Below are 15,758 nucleotides of genomic sequence, written 5' to 3' on the forward strand. Positions count from 1 at the left end.
GACTCATTAACTTTCTGTCAATCCAGTCGACTGATGTGCCTTTTAGTTTTGTTGAGTCCGCAGCAAGTCTCCGAGGACCGGGCCTAGAGTGACAGCTGACCGCCGCCCCCCCAAACAAGGAATGTCCCCCCCGGCTTGCAGATAAACCACAACAGCTGTAGCACGACAGGAGGAGGGAGGTGAGCTGCTATTTTTGTCTTTCTCCCAGCCAGAAAGAGAAGTGTTCATAGGGGGTGGCCTTCCTTTTCGCCTTCTGGACCTCTCCCGATCGTAGAAACTTCTGGAGAAGCGGCTCCTGGACTACAAGAGGAAGTCGGAGCCACGGCGGGAGAGTCGACATGGCGCTGCTGTGCTACAACAAAGGCTGCGGGCAGACTTTTGATGCAAACAACAACAAGGATGGTGAGTGTCTCTCAGGAAATTCCAGATGAATCTGTGGACCCACGTGTCGTTCAGCAAGTTCATTCATTGTTCCTCAGATAGTGGGTAGCAGCGGTTTCAGTTTGCCGTACTTTCAAACTCAGTAGAAAACAAAATAATTACTTTGTGTGTAAAAATAAGCCCCTAACGTTTGCTAGCTTAATGCTAATAGCCTGTCAGTAACACATTATTAATGAATCACTTTTTTTTTTCGTAACAACTTATAAAATGTGTTGCCTTTCCTCATTTATCTGACTGCCACATCGTTAAGTAATTAGTGAAGTTACAGTTCTTTTTTTTTTCAAGCTAACTGTGGCAACACTGCTAACAAGTAACAAGAACCGCAATCGACGGATTGATTTAGCGTTATTATAATGCTTTGAAAATAATTATTTAAAAACAAACCAGCTAGACAGTACAATAAACCTCCCAGGCATATATTCTTTATCCTCTGCCAAAAACTATTTTGAAAGAGTCACATTGTGGACATAGTTGCAGCAACCTTGCTTTCTGTCTCTCTTTGAAAAGATTCCTGCCTCTTCCATCCCGGAAACCCGATTTTCCACGATGCGCTCAAGGTAATGTTTGTCAAGGTGCAACCAAAACAATCCTCACATAAAAAAAAAAAAAAATCTTTCAAATGTTAATGCTTCTTTCAGGGTTGGTCATGCTGCCGCAAGAAGACAACAGACTTCTCAGAATTTCTCTCCATCAAGGTAAAACTCTTTAAAGGCTGTTTTGATGTTATGACTTGTTTTTTTTTTTGCATCATTTTTTTTATTATTTACTTACAGGGCTGCACCCGCGGGCACCATAGCAACGAAAAGCCCCAAGAGCCTTTGCTGCCCGAAGTGTCGTCCAACAAGGCTGACAGTAAACACGGCAATGGCCAGGAGATCATCTACCAGGGACCCAAATCTTCTGAAAAGCTACAGAGAGAGAGACCAAGGTGTGTCGCCTATCATTGCCGATTTTTTTCCGCCAGACTTTTTAAATATAAAATGTGATGCATGTGCACAGTTCAGACGAACCCAAGACCAAATTGCCCCTGAAGGTGGCGCCCTCCCTCGCGAAGGAGCTGGAGAAGCTGAACTTGAATGAGAAGGCGGAAAAGGAGAAGAAAGGTGGTTATCGGATAAATGCTAGTTTAGGTTTTGCAGTTTTTGTCAACAGTTGGATTGATTTTTTTTTGTTTTTGCTAGAGAGCCAAGATGTGGTGCAAGGCACGCGATGCAAGAATTCAGGATGCAAAACAGTAAGTGAGCTTTTTCTTGTCTGTCTCTCCAGAAGCCCATCATCCATGCCAGACTTTGAGGATCGGTCTATAATTTTTTTTATGTGTTCAGATCTATCAGGGCCCAGAAACTGATCTGGAGGTCTGCACGCACCATCCTGGTGCGCCGGTCTTCCATGAGGGGTAAATGCAAAACAAAAAACTGCAGTTAGGATCATCCCAGCTGATGCATCTGTGACTTTCAACCTCAGATACAAGTACTGGAGCTGCTGCTGCATTAGGACCGTAGACTTCAATGCCTTCCTGGACCAGAAGGGCTGCACAGCCGGAAAACACCGTTGGGTCCCCAAGCAGGTTTGCAGCGAGGCAATATGTGAAAAAAAAATTCCACTGTGCTTGTGAGTGACTTTTACGAACATGTTGACAGGACAAGAAGAAGGTGGCGTGTCGACATGACTGGCACCAGACGGCGAACAGCGTCGTGGTGACGATCTACGCCAAGAACGCCAACGCCGAGTACAGCTGCATCGAGGCCAACGGGACGGTGGTCTCCTGTCATGTCCAGTTTGAGAGCGACAAGATCTTCAAGAGAGACTTTCACCTTTGGGGGGTGCGTGAATACTAGAATTCTATCAGAACAGCTTTTCTCCTGATCGTCTCTGTGCCGTGCTCTCAGGTCATCAGTGTCCAGCACAGTGTCGTCAACATGCTCCCATCCAAAGTGGAGATAACCCTCCGCAAAGCTGACCAGGTGTCGTGGGGCAAACTGGAGGACCCCAACTACAAACCCGAGCCGGAACCCACGGCCGACGACGCCCAGGAGTCGCAACATCCCGACTGGGACATCGACGACGATGACATCAGCGACTCCGACGAGGAGTGGGCCTACGACACGGCGCCGAAAAAGACGCAAGTGGAGGCGGGCGGAGAGGAACGACGGGCTGACGTGAAAGAGGTGCAGAATGTAAAGAGGGAGGAGGTAGAGGAGGAGATGAGGAAGGCCATAGAGAACGAGAGGAAAGCCGAGGAGAAGATGGAGGAACTCAAGAAGCAGCAGGAAGAGGAGGGATATGAAGATATGCCTGAACTGGAATGAAACTTCTAGAGTATAATAAACATGAAAAAAATTGACGTTATACTCACAAACCTCAAAATCATTTTAATGCTAAAATGTAAATTCCAATGAAACAGTGTTTGTGTTATTGTCACAGTTTGTGATAAATCACAAACATTTAATATATTGATTAACATCTACGATAGCATACATATTACTGCCACACCAGAAGAATAACATTAGTTTCACCTTGTATAGTGGTAAATTTCAATTTATCTAATTCCTTTTTTTTGCAGTAAAACGTTTCTGTAACAATTGCAAATAAAATTCTATCATAAATACACAAAATAGTCCATTGTTGGGGCTTTTCTGCGCTAACTAGCCAAATGTAAGACCGTATGGCTCAATTTGAACGAGCCACGTAGTACTAAAACTGTCCACTAGAGGGCGCTCGTGCACTGAGTCCTCGAGTCCCCAACCGCTTTGGAAGACGTGAAGAAGCCGGCTACGCATGCTCAGTGGGGCTTAACCCTGCTTCGGGGAAGGAGGTGATAATTTTTTCCTCTACTGTACTTTACTGTGTAATGTGTACTCACTCGCACACAGTACCTGGCAGACATGAACAAGTATCAACACTAACCGCAGCCTGAACGAATTACCCCGTGGGGTACTTTCCGAGGGACAGGTGCTCTGAAACGGTCGCCGTATCGATCCAGAACATTCGGAAAATGGTAAGTTGTCCGTTTTCGCCGGGAGAGAGGAGCCACTACACTACGTGTGCTTATGCTAATGCTAGGAAGGTGTAAGGTTTCAGGAAGTGGCCCCTTACCTGCGCTACCTTCTCACCTGGCATCTGGTAGCGCGTTCGCGGCGAAATAGATGCTTAGAACCAACCCAGCGATTTTCTATCCTGGCGTGTCGTGGTCCAAAATTTAAAAAGTCACATTTTAAGCATATGTATGGACAATTAACGCGCCCTTCACTTGCCGGGCGTTAAAGCTCCAGGCAGTCGTCACTGTCAACAATGAGAGCGTTTTGTCAATAATGAGTTTTTTTTTTTGAAAACTTATAATCACATGTCAGTTGAAGTTTCAAGTAAATACTAAGGTACAATAGAAGATTCATATGCTCAACTTGTGTACATTTGCTCAGTCAATATTTATTAATAAATTAGTAAATACAAAAATAATGTGGTGCCTTGAGATAAATACTAGGTCTGTCATTTTGGAAATGTTTCCTTTGACATGTCAGCAAGAATTTAATAGAAGGGATAATTCTTGAACTTTTAAGTTCTTTATCGCAACAAATTGAACACAAATTACGCATCACGCCAAAGTCATCATACATTCTTTCTCCTCTGAGTAGAATGACTAATATCAGTGCCGCACTGATGAGCAGACCGGGGAGTTAGACGGCGCTGGTCTGTCCTTTGCGGCTTCTAGATCGGCGCAATGGGCCATGAACCTTCAAAAACCTGAATATTTTAATACCACTCTCTTTGTACTTGTCAGGCCTCATTCATAACCGACTGTCTGGTCTTGGATCTCCAACCCAAGCAAAGTGAACTCATGCAGCCTTTTCTTGTACCTCCCCAGATGCGCTTCATGCTGCTGTTCAGTCGACAGGGCAAGCTGCGGCTGCAGAAGTGGTACACAGCCACGGCCGAGCGCGACAAGAAGAAGATGGTCAGGGAGCTGATGCAGATCGTGCTGGCCCGCAAGCCCAAAATGTGCAGCTTCCTGGAGTGGCGGGACCTCAAAATTGTCTATAAGAGGTTTTTTTTTGACAATACGCTAAAACATTTGACCACGCAACCACTGCAAGCGTAAGATGCCTCAAAAATGCTGCGCAGGTACGCCAGCTTGTATTTCTGCTGCGCTGTGGAGGAGCACGACAACGAGCTCATCACGCTGGAAGTCATCCATCGCTTTGTCGAACTCTTGGATAAATACTTTGGCAGCGTAAGTTGTGTGTGTTTGTGTCCCACGTGTCCAAGTCTTGCTCCCTCTGATGTCGTGTACTCGCTCAGGTGTGCGAGCTGGACATCATCTTCAATTTCGAGAAGGCCTACTTCATCCTGGATGAGTTCCTGATGGGAGGAGAGATCCAGGACACATCCAAGAAGAGCGTCCTCAAAGCTATCGAGCAAGCCGACATCCTGCAGGAGGTCCTTTTCTTTTTTTTTTTTTCCTCTCACCTCACTCTCCATTCGTTCGTCTCATGTCTTTTTTCCCCGCCACGCAGGAAGATGAGTCGCCCAGGAGCGTGTTGGAGGAGATGGGCTTGGCGTAGCGGACACTCACGGACGAGACTGAACACGGCTTCTGTGTGTCTCTTGTTGCTCGGTGGACTGTGATGCAGCGCGTGGGTACGAGCCGGCTAATCCGTGCGAGTGTGTGTGTTTGTGTGACATAGTGCACACACGGTCTGTTTGTATGTATTTCTATTTGTGCGAGTGACCTGGAAGTGTACTTGATGGTCCGAAGCAAATGGGGACAAACCTTAGTAAAAGAAAACGCAAATTTCCAGCATATCCCCCCAACACGAGAAAAGTTTGTTTTGTGTCCCGATTCCAACATTGTGTACGCCGTTGTGAGTCGCCGGCAGCTAGACAGTGTGACTTTAGCGGGCTTTATTGAGGTCGGTTATTAAGGAGACAATTTAAGTCGCTTTTCATTTGAAATGTTCCACGCGTCACACGTGGCGACATTTTGAGGTAACAGGTGTGCCTAATGAAGCGTCCGCTGGGAAAGAGGAACCAAAGAAGTTGAACATCACTGCCGCTACGCCGGGACTGCGACATGACATCGTCAGCTTTTGGCGTCCAATCAGGTGAAGCTCGTTAAAGGGAGGCAGCACATCCGATTGCTGTGGTCCGACTAAGCCGAACTTTGGGTCGGGTTCGAACTCGGTCGATCTGCTCAAAATCCACTGCGAGTGGGCAGCATTTTTCAGTGTGGTCGTTGAAAGGCTTTTTTTTTTTTTCTTCTTCTTCGATGAGCAAGCTTGCTTGAATGTTCCTTTTGAGTGGGAGGAGTCCCCAAGTCGCGTTGGGCCTCGCTGACTCACTTGTGTGAAAATCAAGCTTAAGTCACTTGGAAAAGAACATTCCACCTTTTGAGTTTGAGCAAATGGCTGGAAGTTTTTCTGCATTTTGCAAGCTCCGCTTTTATCTTTGTATCTTGCTGCATTTGAATTGCTTTTTTTAGGGTGCTTTTTCCAAGCCAGAGGGATAATCATTATTGTACTGTAAGGAGGGTTTTCATTTGGGGTGCTGGCTTACCTTTTTTTCTTTTTTTTTTGGCCTTGATGAAAAATACTTTGTCAACGTATGCATGTTGGTCGACAGCTTTATTTGTGCGTGTGCCTGTTTGGAAGAACTTCAGTTCTTGACTTGATTCAATACCTAACTTCAACTTGAGATGGCTCAGCTCATGTTACGTGAATGTTTTTTTTTTGTTTTTTAAACGAATCTAATGTTGTAATTGTTGTATTTGAAACAAAGCCCCGCAAGACATTGGAATCAAACAAGAGTTGTTTGTAGAGAAAATGAACTTCTTGGATCTGTTGGATGTTTTAACAGGTGTGTGAAAGCAATTTTATAACGGTTAAATAAAAGATTTCAAGCTAATTTTGGCGGCGTGTGTTTTGAGGCGGTGTTTTTAGTTGGATGTTTGCACTTTTTTTTTTTTTGTTTGTTTTTAAGATAGGTTTTACTAATTTATATTGCCCTGCGGTTTGTTGGTCCTTGTGCATTTGTGTGCTGTTATATTTTTTTAATTATTTTTGGATAACCATGGCAGCCAGGTCATTTCCTCCACACTCAAGTTAAATACAAATGTCCCTAAATTGTTTGCATACAAACCATTATGGATGAATCAATGCAAATTTGTAAAAGATAAATACAACTGTCCAGTAGTCTTTCATAAAAAAAAAAAAAAAAAATTGTCGTTGCTTACCAGCCATGGTTATCTGAAAATTATTATTAAAAATAAAATCTAGGAGATATGTATGTGTATACATTTTTCATTATTGTGCTTTCACTGCAAATTCATTGAGCATTGCAGCTCATTGATCTGATGGGAGGAGGGAGGTGGGGGCGGGGTCACCAAGGCGGTGCAGAAATTCCTTATGAATGGAACCCGGACTGGTGACGTCAATGGGGGCGCTTGACGCATGTGTCACGTGTCCCGGGTGGTCCTCTATAAGAAGCACTGACGCTGTCCGCGGTGCTGAAAACAAGACGAGGGAGAAGAGGAATCCCGGCTTTGGAATCCAAGCAAGTGGAATGGACATTAGGAAATCCTAATAGAAGAAAAACAAAAAAGAAAACAAAAGAGAAGAGCGACTAAAAAGGAGGGAAAGACACGGAGAAGGAGAAACGCACACCCACGGGGAAGTGTGCTGTGAAGCGTGACAACAAGACTGTGACGTCCTAAGGAGCGGAGGCTGGAATCCCCTCACAGTGCTCCCACCTCAAGTGAGTCTCAACTTCTAATAATACAAAATACAATCTCTTTGCAATTTCACCATCTTACAAAAAGCTGACAATAATGAAAATAAGTGTTAATATCCAATTCCAACATGACTCTTATTTTGTCACTAATGTGATTTTAAAGCGGGATTGCTCACGATGCGTGGATTCTGTATTATCATCATCAGCACCTTCATCACTGTTCTCGTCACAGCCAAGCTATTATCACCATGACTCCCCCCCACCCCTCATCAAAAATAACCCCACTCAAAAGGTAGGAGTGCGCCCCCAGCCAAAGCGAATAAATACATCCTAATAATTCATTTTTTTCTTAGCTAAAACAATAACTGTCTATTGTTTTTTTTTAATGAATGCATTTTTATGTATTTTTATTTTTTTTGCTTTTCACCCGCAATGGCCGTATCAGGTCTGATTGGCAGGGCACGCATCATTAATTTTTAATATAATGCAACATATTTATTATTGTCTCGCTGGAGTGTCGCTTTAGAATTGGGCAGGCGTCCCTAATGAAGTGGCCGCTGTCAACGTTCCTCAAGGCCAATCGGAGCAGGGCTATGGCCCCCGTCTGTTGACAGGCTGCCAGAGCAGGCGAGCAGCGGGACTGCAGCACTTTGCTGTGACTGTGAACTTAGTCCACTTCTTAATTCTGAAACCAATTAGAACACGATGATGATGTCATCCACGGCCAGTATAGTCGGAGTTATGTTAGCGAATCTGAAGGCTGTGGGTAGATTACGTTGACATGGAAACACAGAAGGTGGCATCTGATTGGACAAAAAAAAAAAATGAAGGTTGAGGTTATCTCCATATGGATTTCACACTAGAATTTAATTTAGGGATTTGTTTGATGATATGATTTATAGGAGCTGAAATATGTTTCAATTTTCTCCAGGAATTTCTTCATCCTGCTCACCAGAGGCCATGATGGCTTCCCGCAACACCCCAAGTGTCCTTCTCCTCTTGGTTGTCTTTGCGTGGGCCTCCTCCGCTGTCCCCACCGCGACCCCCGACACCCAACGTGTCATCCCTACCGAGATGGCGCCGTCGAGAGCTGTGCAGAGCGACGGGGATGAGGATCGAATCACAGAGAGGGAGGCGCAAGGAGATGACCTCTTTGACGACATGGATCCCAAAACACTTGCGGCGATTTTGCTGGGGGCGCTCAATCACACCCGGGCGGAGAGCAGGAGGGACGAAGACCCCGTGACGGGAGACGAACCCGAAGGAGAAGAGCGGGACAGAGATGGGAGACTCAAGCTGGAGCTGCTGATGGCCTCACAAGCGAGGGAGGAGAAGAAGAAAGCTGAGGAAGAAGAGGAGAGGATGACGGAACGGGTGAGCAGTCGCACCACGAGCCAGACGGTCCCGGCCCGGAAGCAACCGCCGGCCGAGCAAGGCGCTGAGGAAGAGCAGCTCAACCCGGAGGAGCTTAAGAATCTGGAGACCATGATGAAAGAATTTCCACGTTTGGATACGGCTGCAAAGAGAGCGGGGGAACCAAACCAGAGGGAAAGTCGTGGCTACAGCAGCTACAATGACATCATCCCATTCAACAAAGGCAACAATGTGGCGCTGTCCAAGAAGAAACTGAAATGGCAAGAGGAGAGCCAGCAGAACTTGAATGTTCCATCATTCAGAGGCAACTTCATGGATGACTTCAAAGACACGCCTCTGCCTGATGAGGACGAGGAAGAGGAGGAGGAGACGTTGAGTCCCCAAGAAGAGGAGGCCCGGGCCAAAGCCGAGCAAGAGGAGATGAGGAGGCAAGCCGCCGAGGTGCAGCGAGCCAAAATGGAGGAGGAGAAGCTAGCCGACATCGCCTCGGACATGTTGCTGCGCTACATGGTCAAGCAGAACGGCGGCGGCAGGAAGTACTCCTCGTCTTCCCCCAACGCCGCCGAAGACAAGAGGTCAGAAGAAGAGCAGGAGGAAGACGACATCGACCCCCAGACCATCGACAAGCTGATCGAGATCTCCAGCAAGCTCCACCTGCCCGCCGACGACGTGGTGGACATCATCAGCGACGTGGAGAAGAAGAAGAAAAAAGACGTGAACCCGCAAATGCCCTTGTCCTCATTTCCGGATTCCGAAAGCGGTCCAATCACCTTTCCCCTCTCCAAGCAACCGTCTCCATCGCGCCATCTCCTAAAAAACTGGTTTCAAGAGCAATCGCCAACGAAATCCAAGGAATTCTGGAGCACTCCGGTATCCAAACCTTATATGTGGACCAAAGCTCTGAAACCGGTGAAGCAAAGCCCCTGGAGTTGGACGCGCTACCCATACACGCGGCCCTCCTTCTACCCGGTCTACTTCCCTCCTCCTCGCCCCACGTACCGATACTACGTACCCAACCGCGCTCTGGCCTTAAACACCTTCCTCCAGCGGTCCCCGTTCCAGCCCAAGCAGCGCTACCTCAACTGGGTGCAGCCCCGCTTCAGGAAGCCCCCTACCGCCCTGCTGCGCAAGCCCTTCTACCCCAGATACCGCCTCCCCTCGAGGCCACTGGCCGCTCCCAGATTCCCTCCGCCACAGGATCCGTTTTACCAGTCGCCCCCAAAGGGATACTTGTCCGACAGTAAGGGACAACTGGAGAAATACATTGAGCAGCTACTCATGAAGAGGCCTCGGGTTCAGGACTGAAAGTGGCGAGCCAGCCCGGGAAGGCGGGGCTTAAGGAAGAGAACGGATCCGGTGTCGAGGAGATACCAGAGTGTTTCTATTTTGTCATCATTCGATCCATTCCGGAAGGGCTTTAATCGGCCCTCTTCTGAACTCCCAAAACATTCGAACAATCAAAGGATGGTCAATCAAATTCACCACATGGCCAGAAGAATACACAGGAATGACTGAAGCGTCACTGTGTTGTTTTTATTATTTGTGCACGTTCAATTTCACATACTGTGTATGCAGTTCGCCTTTCAAACAAAAGAGCAAAACGACATTTGCGAACAGGACGTACAGTATTTGATGGCGGGGGCAGCGAGGCAGCACTGTAATGACTCTGGTGACTCATCCCTTTGCACAACTTCAATTACCTTGTTGCTATAGTGCCAAAGTCTACATGCCATTCCTTTTCTTTGACTGCCAAGATCTGCTGGGAGCACTAAAGTGGGGGGTGGGGGGGGGAACTGCCCTCGAAATATGCTTGGACACCCCAGGTGCCAGGCCATATAATCGACTTTTGGATATTTTTTCCCCCGGCATTTTCTTTCAACTTTTCCCCATTTTTGGGGTTTGTCAAAAATATATATGTTTTGCAGACCCCTGAGATATCTTTGGGACGCCCCCTGCCCCCCCCTCCTGAAATAATTCCTAGCTCCGCCAGTGGCTAGAAGTCACATTGCTGGGCAAAAACAAAAAAATTGCAATAAAACCCAGCGCAATGGGGTAAAGATTTGATCCAGCATGTTGGGTCAAGATTTTGATCCAATAAACTACCCATGATAAGTGAAGAGACCAAAAAATAGGTTACCAGGTTGTGGTTAAAAATAATACTAATGTTCATTTAACATGTTCCTACAAATAAGAAGCAAATTTCCCTCCCGCACAAAAAATTGAATTGAATTCCATTTGGTAATGTTTAAACGGGGTTGCGCAATCACTATTCTACATTTATCAGTTGAAGTTGTTTACATATTGATAACATATACGCTGCCTTACAGGTCACTGTGACATTTATTCATTTATTTTTGCTCATCTTTTTTTTTTGTATGATTCATGAGCTCCACTTGGGGAATGTAAACACACACGGAATGATGTGATTCCAAAAAGCTGCTTCAGGACTAAGAAGTGTCTTCACAGGCGAGAAGGTGAAACGGCCATGTTGCTTTTTTGGACATTTTGTGACTTATCTGTTGCTAAGGGGAGAAGGAAATAAATTTGCCATGTGGCCATAATATTCCCAAATCACGGCATCGACAATCTCAACAAATTCATCCCAACCGCTCTCATGAAAACAAGTTTTGTAATTTGTACCAAACTGATATTTGTATGAGATCAAGATGGCATCTGCGTGTAAAGACGTGTGCACGTTTATGTATAATTGCATCTAGAATGTCTTCTCTTACGAGATTCCAACGCAACAATGAAAAAGAATTAAAAAAAAAAAATGTCTTCAAGATGACAGAAGCAATGTTGTCGTACCTTGAGATGATCCTTGTTTGAGTGATGTACTGTTGTTGCCTGTACAAGACCTCTTTAGATGTATCTTGTTAAAATTGTCCAATAAACATGCGTTTGCTGGATATGCAAGTATGCGCATGTCAATGACTACTTTTGCTACACACAAAGAAACCAATAAAGTCGACTGCTTTTTTAAGCAAGAGAAGCTTCATTGTGGACAGTGTGTGTCCATTTACTCTCCCCAAACATGCATCAACATGAGTTTACATGTGATGTGAATGCAGATTTTGTGTGTGCGCGGCTGCTGCATTCACGTGTGCACGAATGTTGAATGTGTTGCTCTGCAGCGGCAGCGTGAGGGAGGATGTTGGTGGATGAGTCACCCCAATCCTCAGCATGTGACATCATGAATCACTGCACCTCTGCGGGCACAACTGCAGCCATCCAGCACGCGTCTCTTGCCTCATCCAGGCTCCTTCTGCTTATTCATATGCAACATGGTCTATTCTTGAATTATCATTATTATTAATTATTATTAATTATTATTAATTTTTAACTATTATTATTATTATTATTATTATTATTATTATTATTATTATTATTATTATTATTATTATTATTATTATTATTATTATTGACTAACCTTTGGGAGTGGAAATCTCTGTAGCTGAGGCTGCCATTAATGAATTTTTTTAAAACATGAAAAAATAATTAGTTTTGATTACTAAAAAAAATAACAAGCCACATAAATGTGTTGTTTTAATTCCCTGCGTGGCGCCAACGAGCAATTAATTCCAATCTCAATGGCTAAATGGTTTAATAATTTTAGCAAGAAACGTCATCCCGGAAGTTGTTGTTTTTCAACCCGGAAGCAAAATAACTTGATTTCCAAGATGGTTTCCAAAATTTTAATTCTACCTGAGTCGAAAGGAAAGCTGACGTTTTCACCTGTTAAATGATAGTTTTTAGTGATACCTATTCAAAAACAACAACATTTTGGATATTCGTGTAATATAGTTGGTTCTTACAGCGTGTTTTAGAATACTCATGATCCCCTGCTTGTTTTGGAAAAGCAGGTTAGTTAATTGTAAATAATTAGGAATAATTAAGATTTTTCGGCGTGACGAGCTGACGAGACTGGGCTGAAATTTTCAGTCAGGAAATGAACAAACAACAAGCAACGTGTGACATTCATTTAAACGGAGTCCAACTCTTTTTTACAGAGACCCGCTAGTATGACAAAGGTGAGGGAGATGACGTCACGTCACGTGTCGCAGCAATGTTGCCAAAATATTTCCGATCGCTATGGCTTTCCCCGATTTGTCCAAAGTAAAGCGTGGGGATAAAAACTTTATCACACGCAGATGCTACTGCATCTGCCTAAACAAGGTGAGACAAAAAAAAAAAAAAATCAAAAGATAAACATGAATAATAATTGATTATCTACTTATAATTGCCCCATCTCTCTCTTTCTGTCTATGGTTTTTATTTTAAATAATATATTACCATTAATATGAATTTAATTTGTCCGACGTGCTTGTAATGTAAACATTTGTAATTTCATTTAGGATGTTTTTTTGGGACAGCTGCCCTTTCACAGACGATGATGACGACGATGTTCCACTTTGCAGGTACATGCAATATTATTTATTTCGCCCATAATGACTGATTGTAGTCCTTCTAATCGACTTTCTCCTCTTGTAGTTGTCAGGGTATTAATCTCACCAATTGCCGCTATGACAGTGGTAGGTAACAACAAAATATCACACATACGGGAGCAAAATTAAAAGCTGCTGCCTATTTTTTTGTGTTAGTGCGTCGGGCTGCTGATAAGTTAGGCATTAAAGAGGCGAAGGTAGGTGAAGACTGGACCCTGTTTTGGAGCGATACTCGTCCTTGTGAGGAGAAATTTAAGGAAATGAAACCATACCAGGTACTCATTCCTGTTCTTAAATGCCATATTTGCTAGCAGTCCTTTCTTTTCATGCCAATATTTTTTCTTTTGTTGCAGAAAATCAACCATTTGCCCTCTATGACTGAAATTTGCCACAAAAATTCGTTAGCAACTAACTGGAAGCACATGCTCAAGTTTTTCCCCAAAGACTACAACATTTTTCCTCGAACGTGGACCTTTCCCATCGAGTGTGTTTTGCTTGCTTCTCCGTGTCATGTTGATTGGCGTGTTGCATGCGCTAACCCCCTCCCTCATTGTCCTTCCCAGGTACGGCCTCTTCAAAGCCTACGCCAGGGACAAAGACAAATGTTACATTTGCAAACCCAATGCGGGCAGCCAGGGCAAAGGTATCTCCATCTTTACGTCGTGGGAGAAGGTCCAGCCGGAACAGGATATGATCTGTCAGGAATACATCGACAAGGTGAGTCTCCCGCGGAAAACGCCAGTCGGAGGACACGCGAATGGCTCCCTTTCCTCCCCGCCAGCCTCTGCTTATCGACGGCTTCAAGTTCGACATGCGCATCTACGTGCTGGTGACCTCGTGCTACCCGTGGAGGATCTACATGTACAATGAGGGCCTGGCCCGCTTCTGCACCATCAAGTATGAAGAGCCAACCGATGAAAACGTGGTGAGCGCACGCGCCCGTCGACCTCATCTGATGACGTGGAGCAACGCGAGCTCTCATGTTGGGGTCTGCTCGGCAGAATAACAAGTACATGCATCTCACCAACTTTACCATCAACAAGGACAGCGAGACTTTCATCGATGATGAGAAGACAGGTAGCAAAAGGTACGCTCATAAGGAAGGTACAAGTAGAGCCCAACTGAGTATTCGGCTGGTATAAGGTATTATTAAAAAAAAAAATTAAAAAGTAAGTCACCTAAAAATAAAGTTAAAATCAACTTTTTATTATGGGCAAAAAAAATTACCCATTGTTTATTGTAAAATGTTATTCTAATTAAGTATTGTAAAAACGTTCTGCCTATAATTCATAACTTGTACACATAAAGTGAGCAAAAAAGTTATTATTATATTTACTTCAAAAATTGGTCAATTAAACAAGAGATTTTCTATTCTAATTTTTTTTTTTTTTTTTGCCATGTATGACACTTTCGCTGTTTTAGGAAACTGTCGACACTAAAGAAGCAGCTGCGGTCCACCTACAGGAACACGGAGAAGATCTGGAGCAACATCGAGGACGGCATCGTGAAGACGCTGGTTTTGGCTCACTCTCGCATCCAGCACGGTTACATCACGCTCTTCTCCAAACACGTGGTGGGCAGCGCCTGTTTCCAGATCCTCGGCTTTGACGTGCTTCTGGACGAGCACTACAGGCCGTGGGTGCTTGAGGTTGGCACATTTTATTTTTGTCTACTATGCTATCTCCAACATTTTTTTTTTATACACTGCAGTGGTGCCTTGAGATACAAGTCAAATTCGTAACATGTTTTAAATTGTCTTTCCCTCTTGAAATGAATGGAAATATCCATCATTTTAAAAGAAAAATGTCACCCCAAAGCCCATTACACAAAAATACAACCAAAAAATTTTTTGTATGCGCCTTGGCCACTTGGGGGCAGTGTAATACAGATATGTATTTATGGAGGTGCTCAGTCCTCCCGACACTTTTTTTTCAACGTTAGCCCAGAAGAAAAACATTTACAGCCAAAACAAGTGTGGCAAGAACATAGTTGTTATAGCTGATTTTGGAGAGGATAAAGAATATATGCCTTTAAATCTATGGCTCCACTATTTGTAATTGATGCCAAACCCATTGGATGATTTTAAGGCCGTTGTGCCTTCCTCCTCATGTAACTCGAGGTACCACCGTACTTTGTTCGTACCTTTTTGTTCCTTCAGCTCCTTTATCTGAAAAGGAACCCATGTTGAAGATGTTTTTGTTTATTAATTCTCAGGTGAATCACTCTCCAGATTTTTCCACCCTGCTGCAGTTAGACCGGGACGTCAAGGACGCCTTGCTTTACGACACGATGGTGCTTATCAACTTGGCTCCCTTCGACCGATGCCGGATGATCAAGGAGGAGAAACGCAAACTGGAGGAGCGCATGAAACAGAACGTGCGCATTGAGGAGAGGTAGTCACCCTTGTTTTGTTTTGATTTTTCAAGCAAACGTGAAACTTTCTGTCCCTTCCAGGTTGGAGAACGAGCAGCAGCGACGGGCGACCATGGTGGAAGAGATGGAGAGCTACGAAGACGACCACCTAGGAGGCTTCAAGAGGATCTACCCCAGCGAGGGAAAGGAGAAATATGACAAGTACTTAAAAGTGGAGGACAGGCTCTACAAGACCAAGAACAATGACGTCACTGGACAGTTTGAAAATATGCAATCGAAATAAACCTGATAGTTGTTATTTTGAACTCTTTCCCTGACATTAGTGGTTGCTATGGATACGGAGGGTGCAAAGCCTCGAGTGGTCTATGGTTACAAACACGTGAGCGTTACTACCCCCTTGTG

General features: G+C 44.5%; 4 protein-coding genes across 7 annotated transcripts; all 4 read left to right on the top strand.

Annotated features, from left to right (window-relative positions):
- Window positions 1-52: 52 nt before the first annotated feature.
- On the top strand, window positions 53-3,058 carry zgc:92429 (uncharacterized protein LOC445063 homolog). Its single transcript, XM_049746061.2, has 11 exons — window positions 53-179; window positions 275-402; window positions 949-998; window positions 1,080-1,136; window positions 1,215-1,369; window positions 1,441-1,544; window positions 1,623-1,675; window positions 1,767-1,837; window positions 1,906-2,008; window positions 2,082-2,264; window positions 2,331-3,058. The coding sequence occupies exons 2-11, from the start codon at window positions 339-341 to the stop codon at window positions 2,748-2,750; spliced, it is 1,260 nt and encodes a 419-aa protein (XP_049602018.1). The 5' UTR covers window positions 53-179; window positions 275-338; the 3' UTR covers window positions 2,751-3,058.
- A 155-nt stretch (window positions 3,059-3,213) lies between these two features.
- On the top strand, window positions 3,214-6,339 carry LOC125984167 (AP-1 complex subunit sigma-1A). The gene is made up of 5 exons (XM_049746122.1): window positions 3,214-3,439; window positions 4,304-4,482; window positions 4,561-4,669; window positions 4,738-4,875; window positions 4,953-6,339. Exons 1-5 carry the CDS (start codon window positions 3,437-3,439, stop codon window positions 4,998-5,000), a joined length of 477 nt encoding a protein of 158 aa, XP_049602079.1. The 5' UTR covers window positions 3,214-3,436; the 3' UTR covers window positions 5,001-6,339.
- Window positions 6,340-6,488: 149 nt separating this feature from the next.
- On the top strand, window positions 6,489-11,536 carry vgf (VGF nerve growth factor inducible). Its single transcript, XM_049745996.2, has 2 exons — window positions 6,489-7,188; window positions 8,096-11,536. The coding sequence occupies exon 2, from the start codon at window positions 8,125-8,127 to the stop codon at window positions 9,841-9,843; it is 1,719 nt and encodes a 572-aa protein (XP_049601953.1). The 5' UTR covers window positions 6,489-7,188; window positions 8,096-8,124; the 3' UTR covers window positions 9,844-11,536.
- A 662-nt stretch (window positions 11,537-12,198) lies between these two features.
- LOC125984111 (tubulin polyglutamylase ttll6-like) lies at window positions 12,199-15,661 on the top strand. 4 transcript variants are annotated; one of them, XM_049746019.2, is made up of 12 exons: window positions 12,199-12,401; window positions 12,549-12,714; window positions 12,894-12,956; window positions 13,030-13,070; window positions 13,140-13,258; window positions 13,337-13,467; window positions 13,547-13,700; window positions 13,765-13,908; window positions 13,985-14,070; window positions 14,406-14,631; window positions 15,198-15,376; window positions 15,438-15,661. In XM_049746019.2, the coding sequence occupies exons 3-12, from the start codon at window positions 12,895-12,897 to the stop codon at window positions 15,637-15,639; spliced, it is 1,344 nt and encodes a 447-aa protein (XP_049601976.1). In that variant the 5' UTR covers window positions 12,199-12,401; window positions 12,549-12,714; window position 12,894; the 3' UTR covers window positions 15,640-15,661. The 4 variants fall into 4 exon arrangements, with proteins under 4 accessions (XP_049601976.1, XP_049601965.1, XP_049602005.1 ...); XM_049746008.2 differs by having other exon boundaries at window positions 12,199-12,714; XM_049746048.2 differs by having other exon boundaries at window positions 12,199-12,714; window positions 15,198-15,359.
- Window positions 15,662-15,758: the final 97 nt, after the last annotated feature.

This window comes from Syngnathus scovelli, chromosome 1 (assembly GCF_024217435.2).
Source record: "Syngnathus scovelli strain Florida chromosome 1, RoL_Ssco_1.2, whole genome shotgun sequence".
Classification (NCBI taxonomy): domain Eukaryota; kingdom Metazoa; phylum Chordata; class Actinopteri; order Syngnathiformes; family Syngnathidae; genus Syngnathus; species Syngnathus scovelli.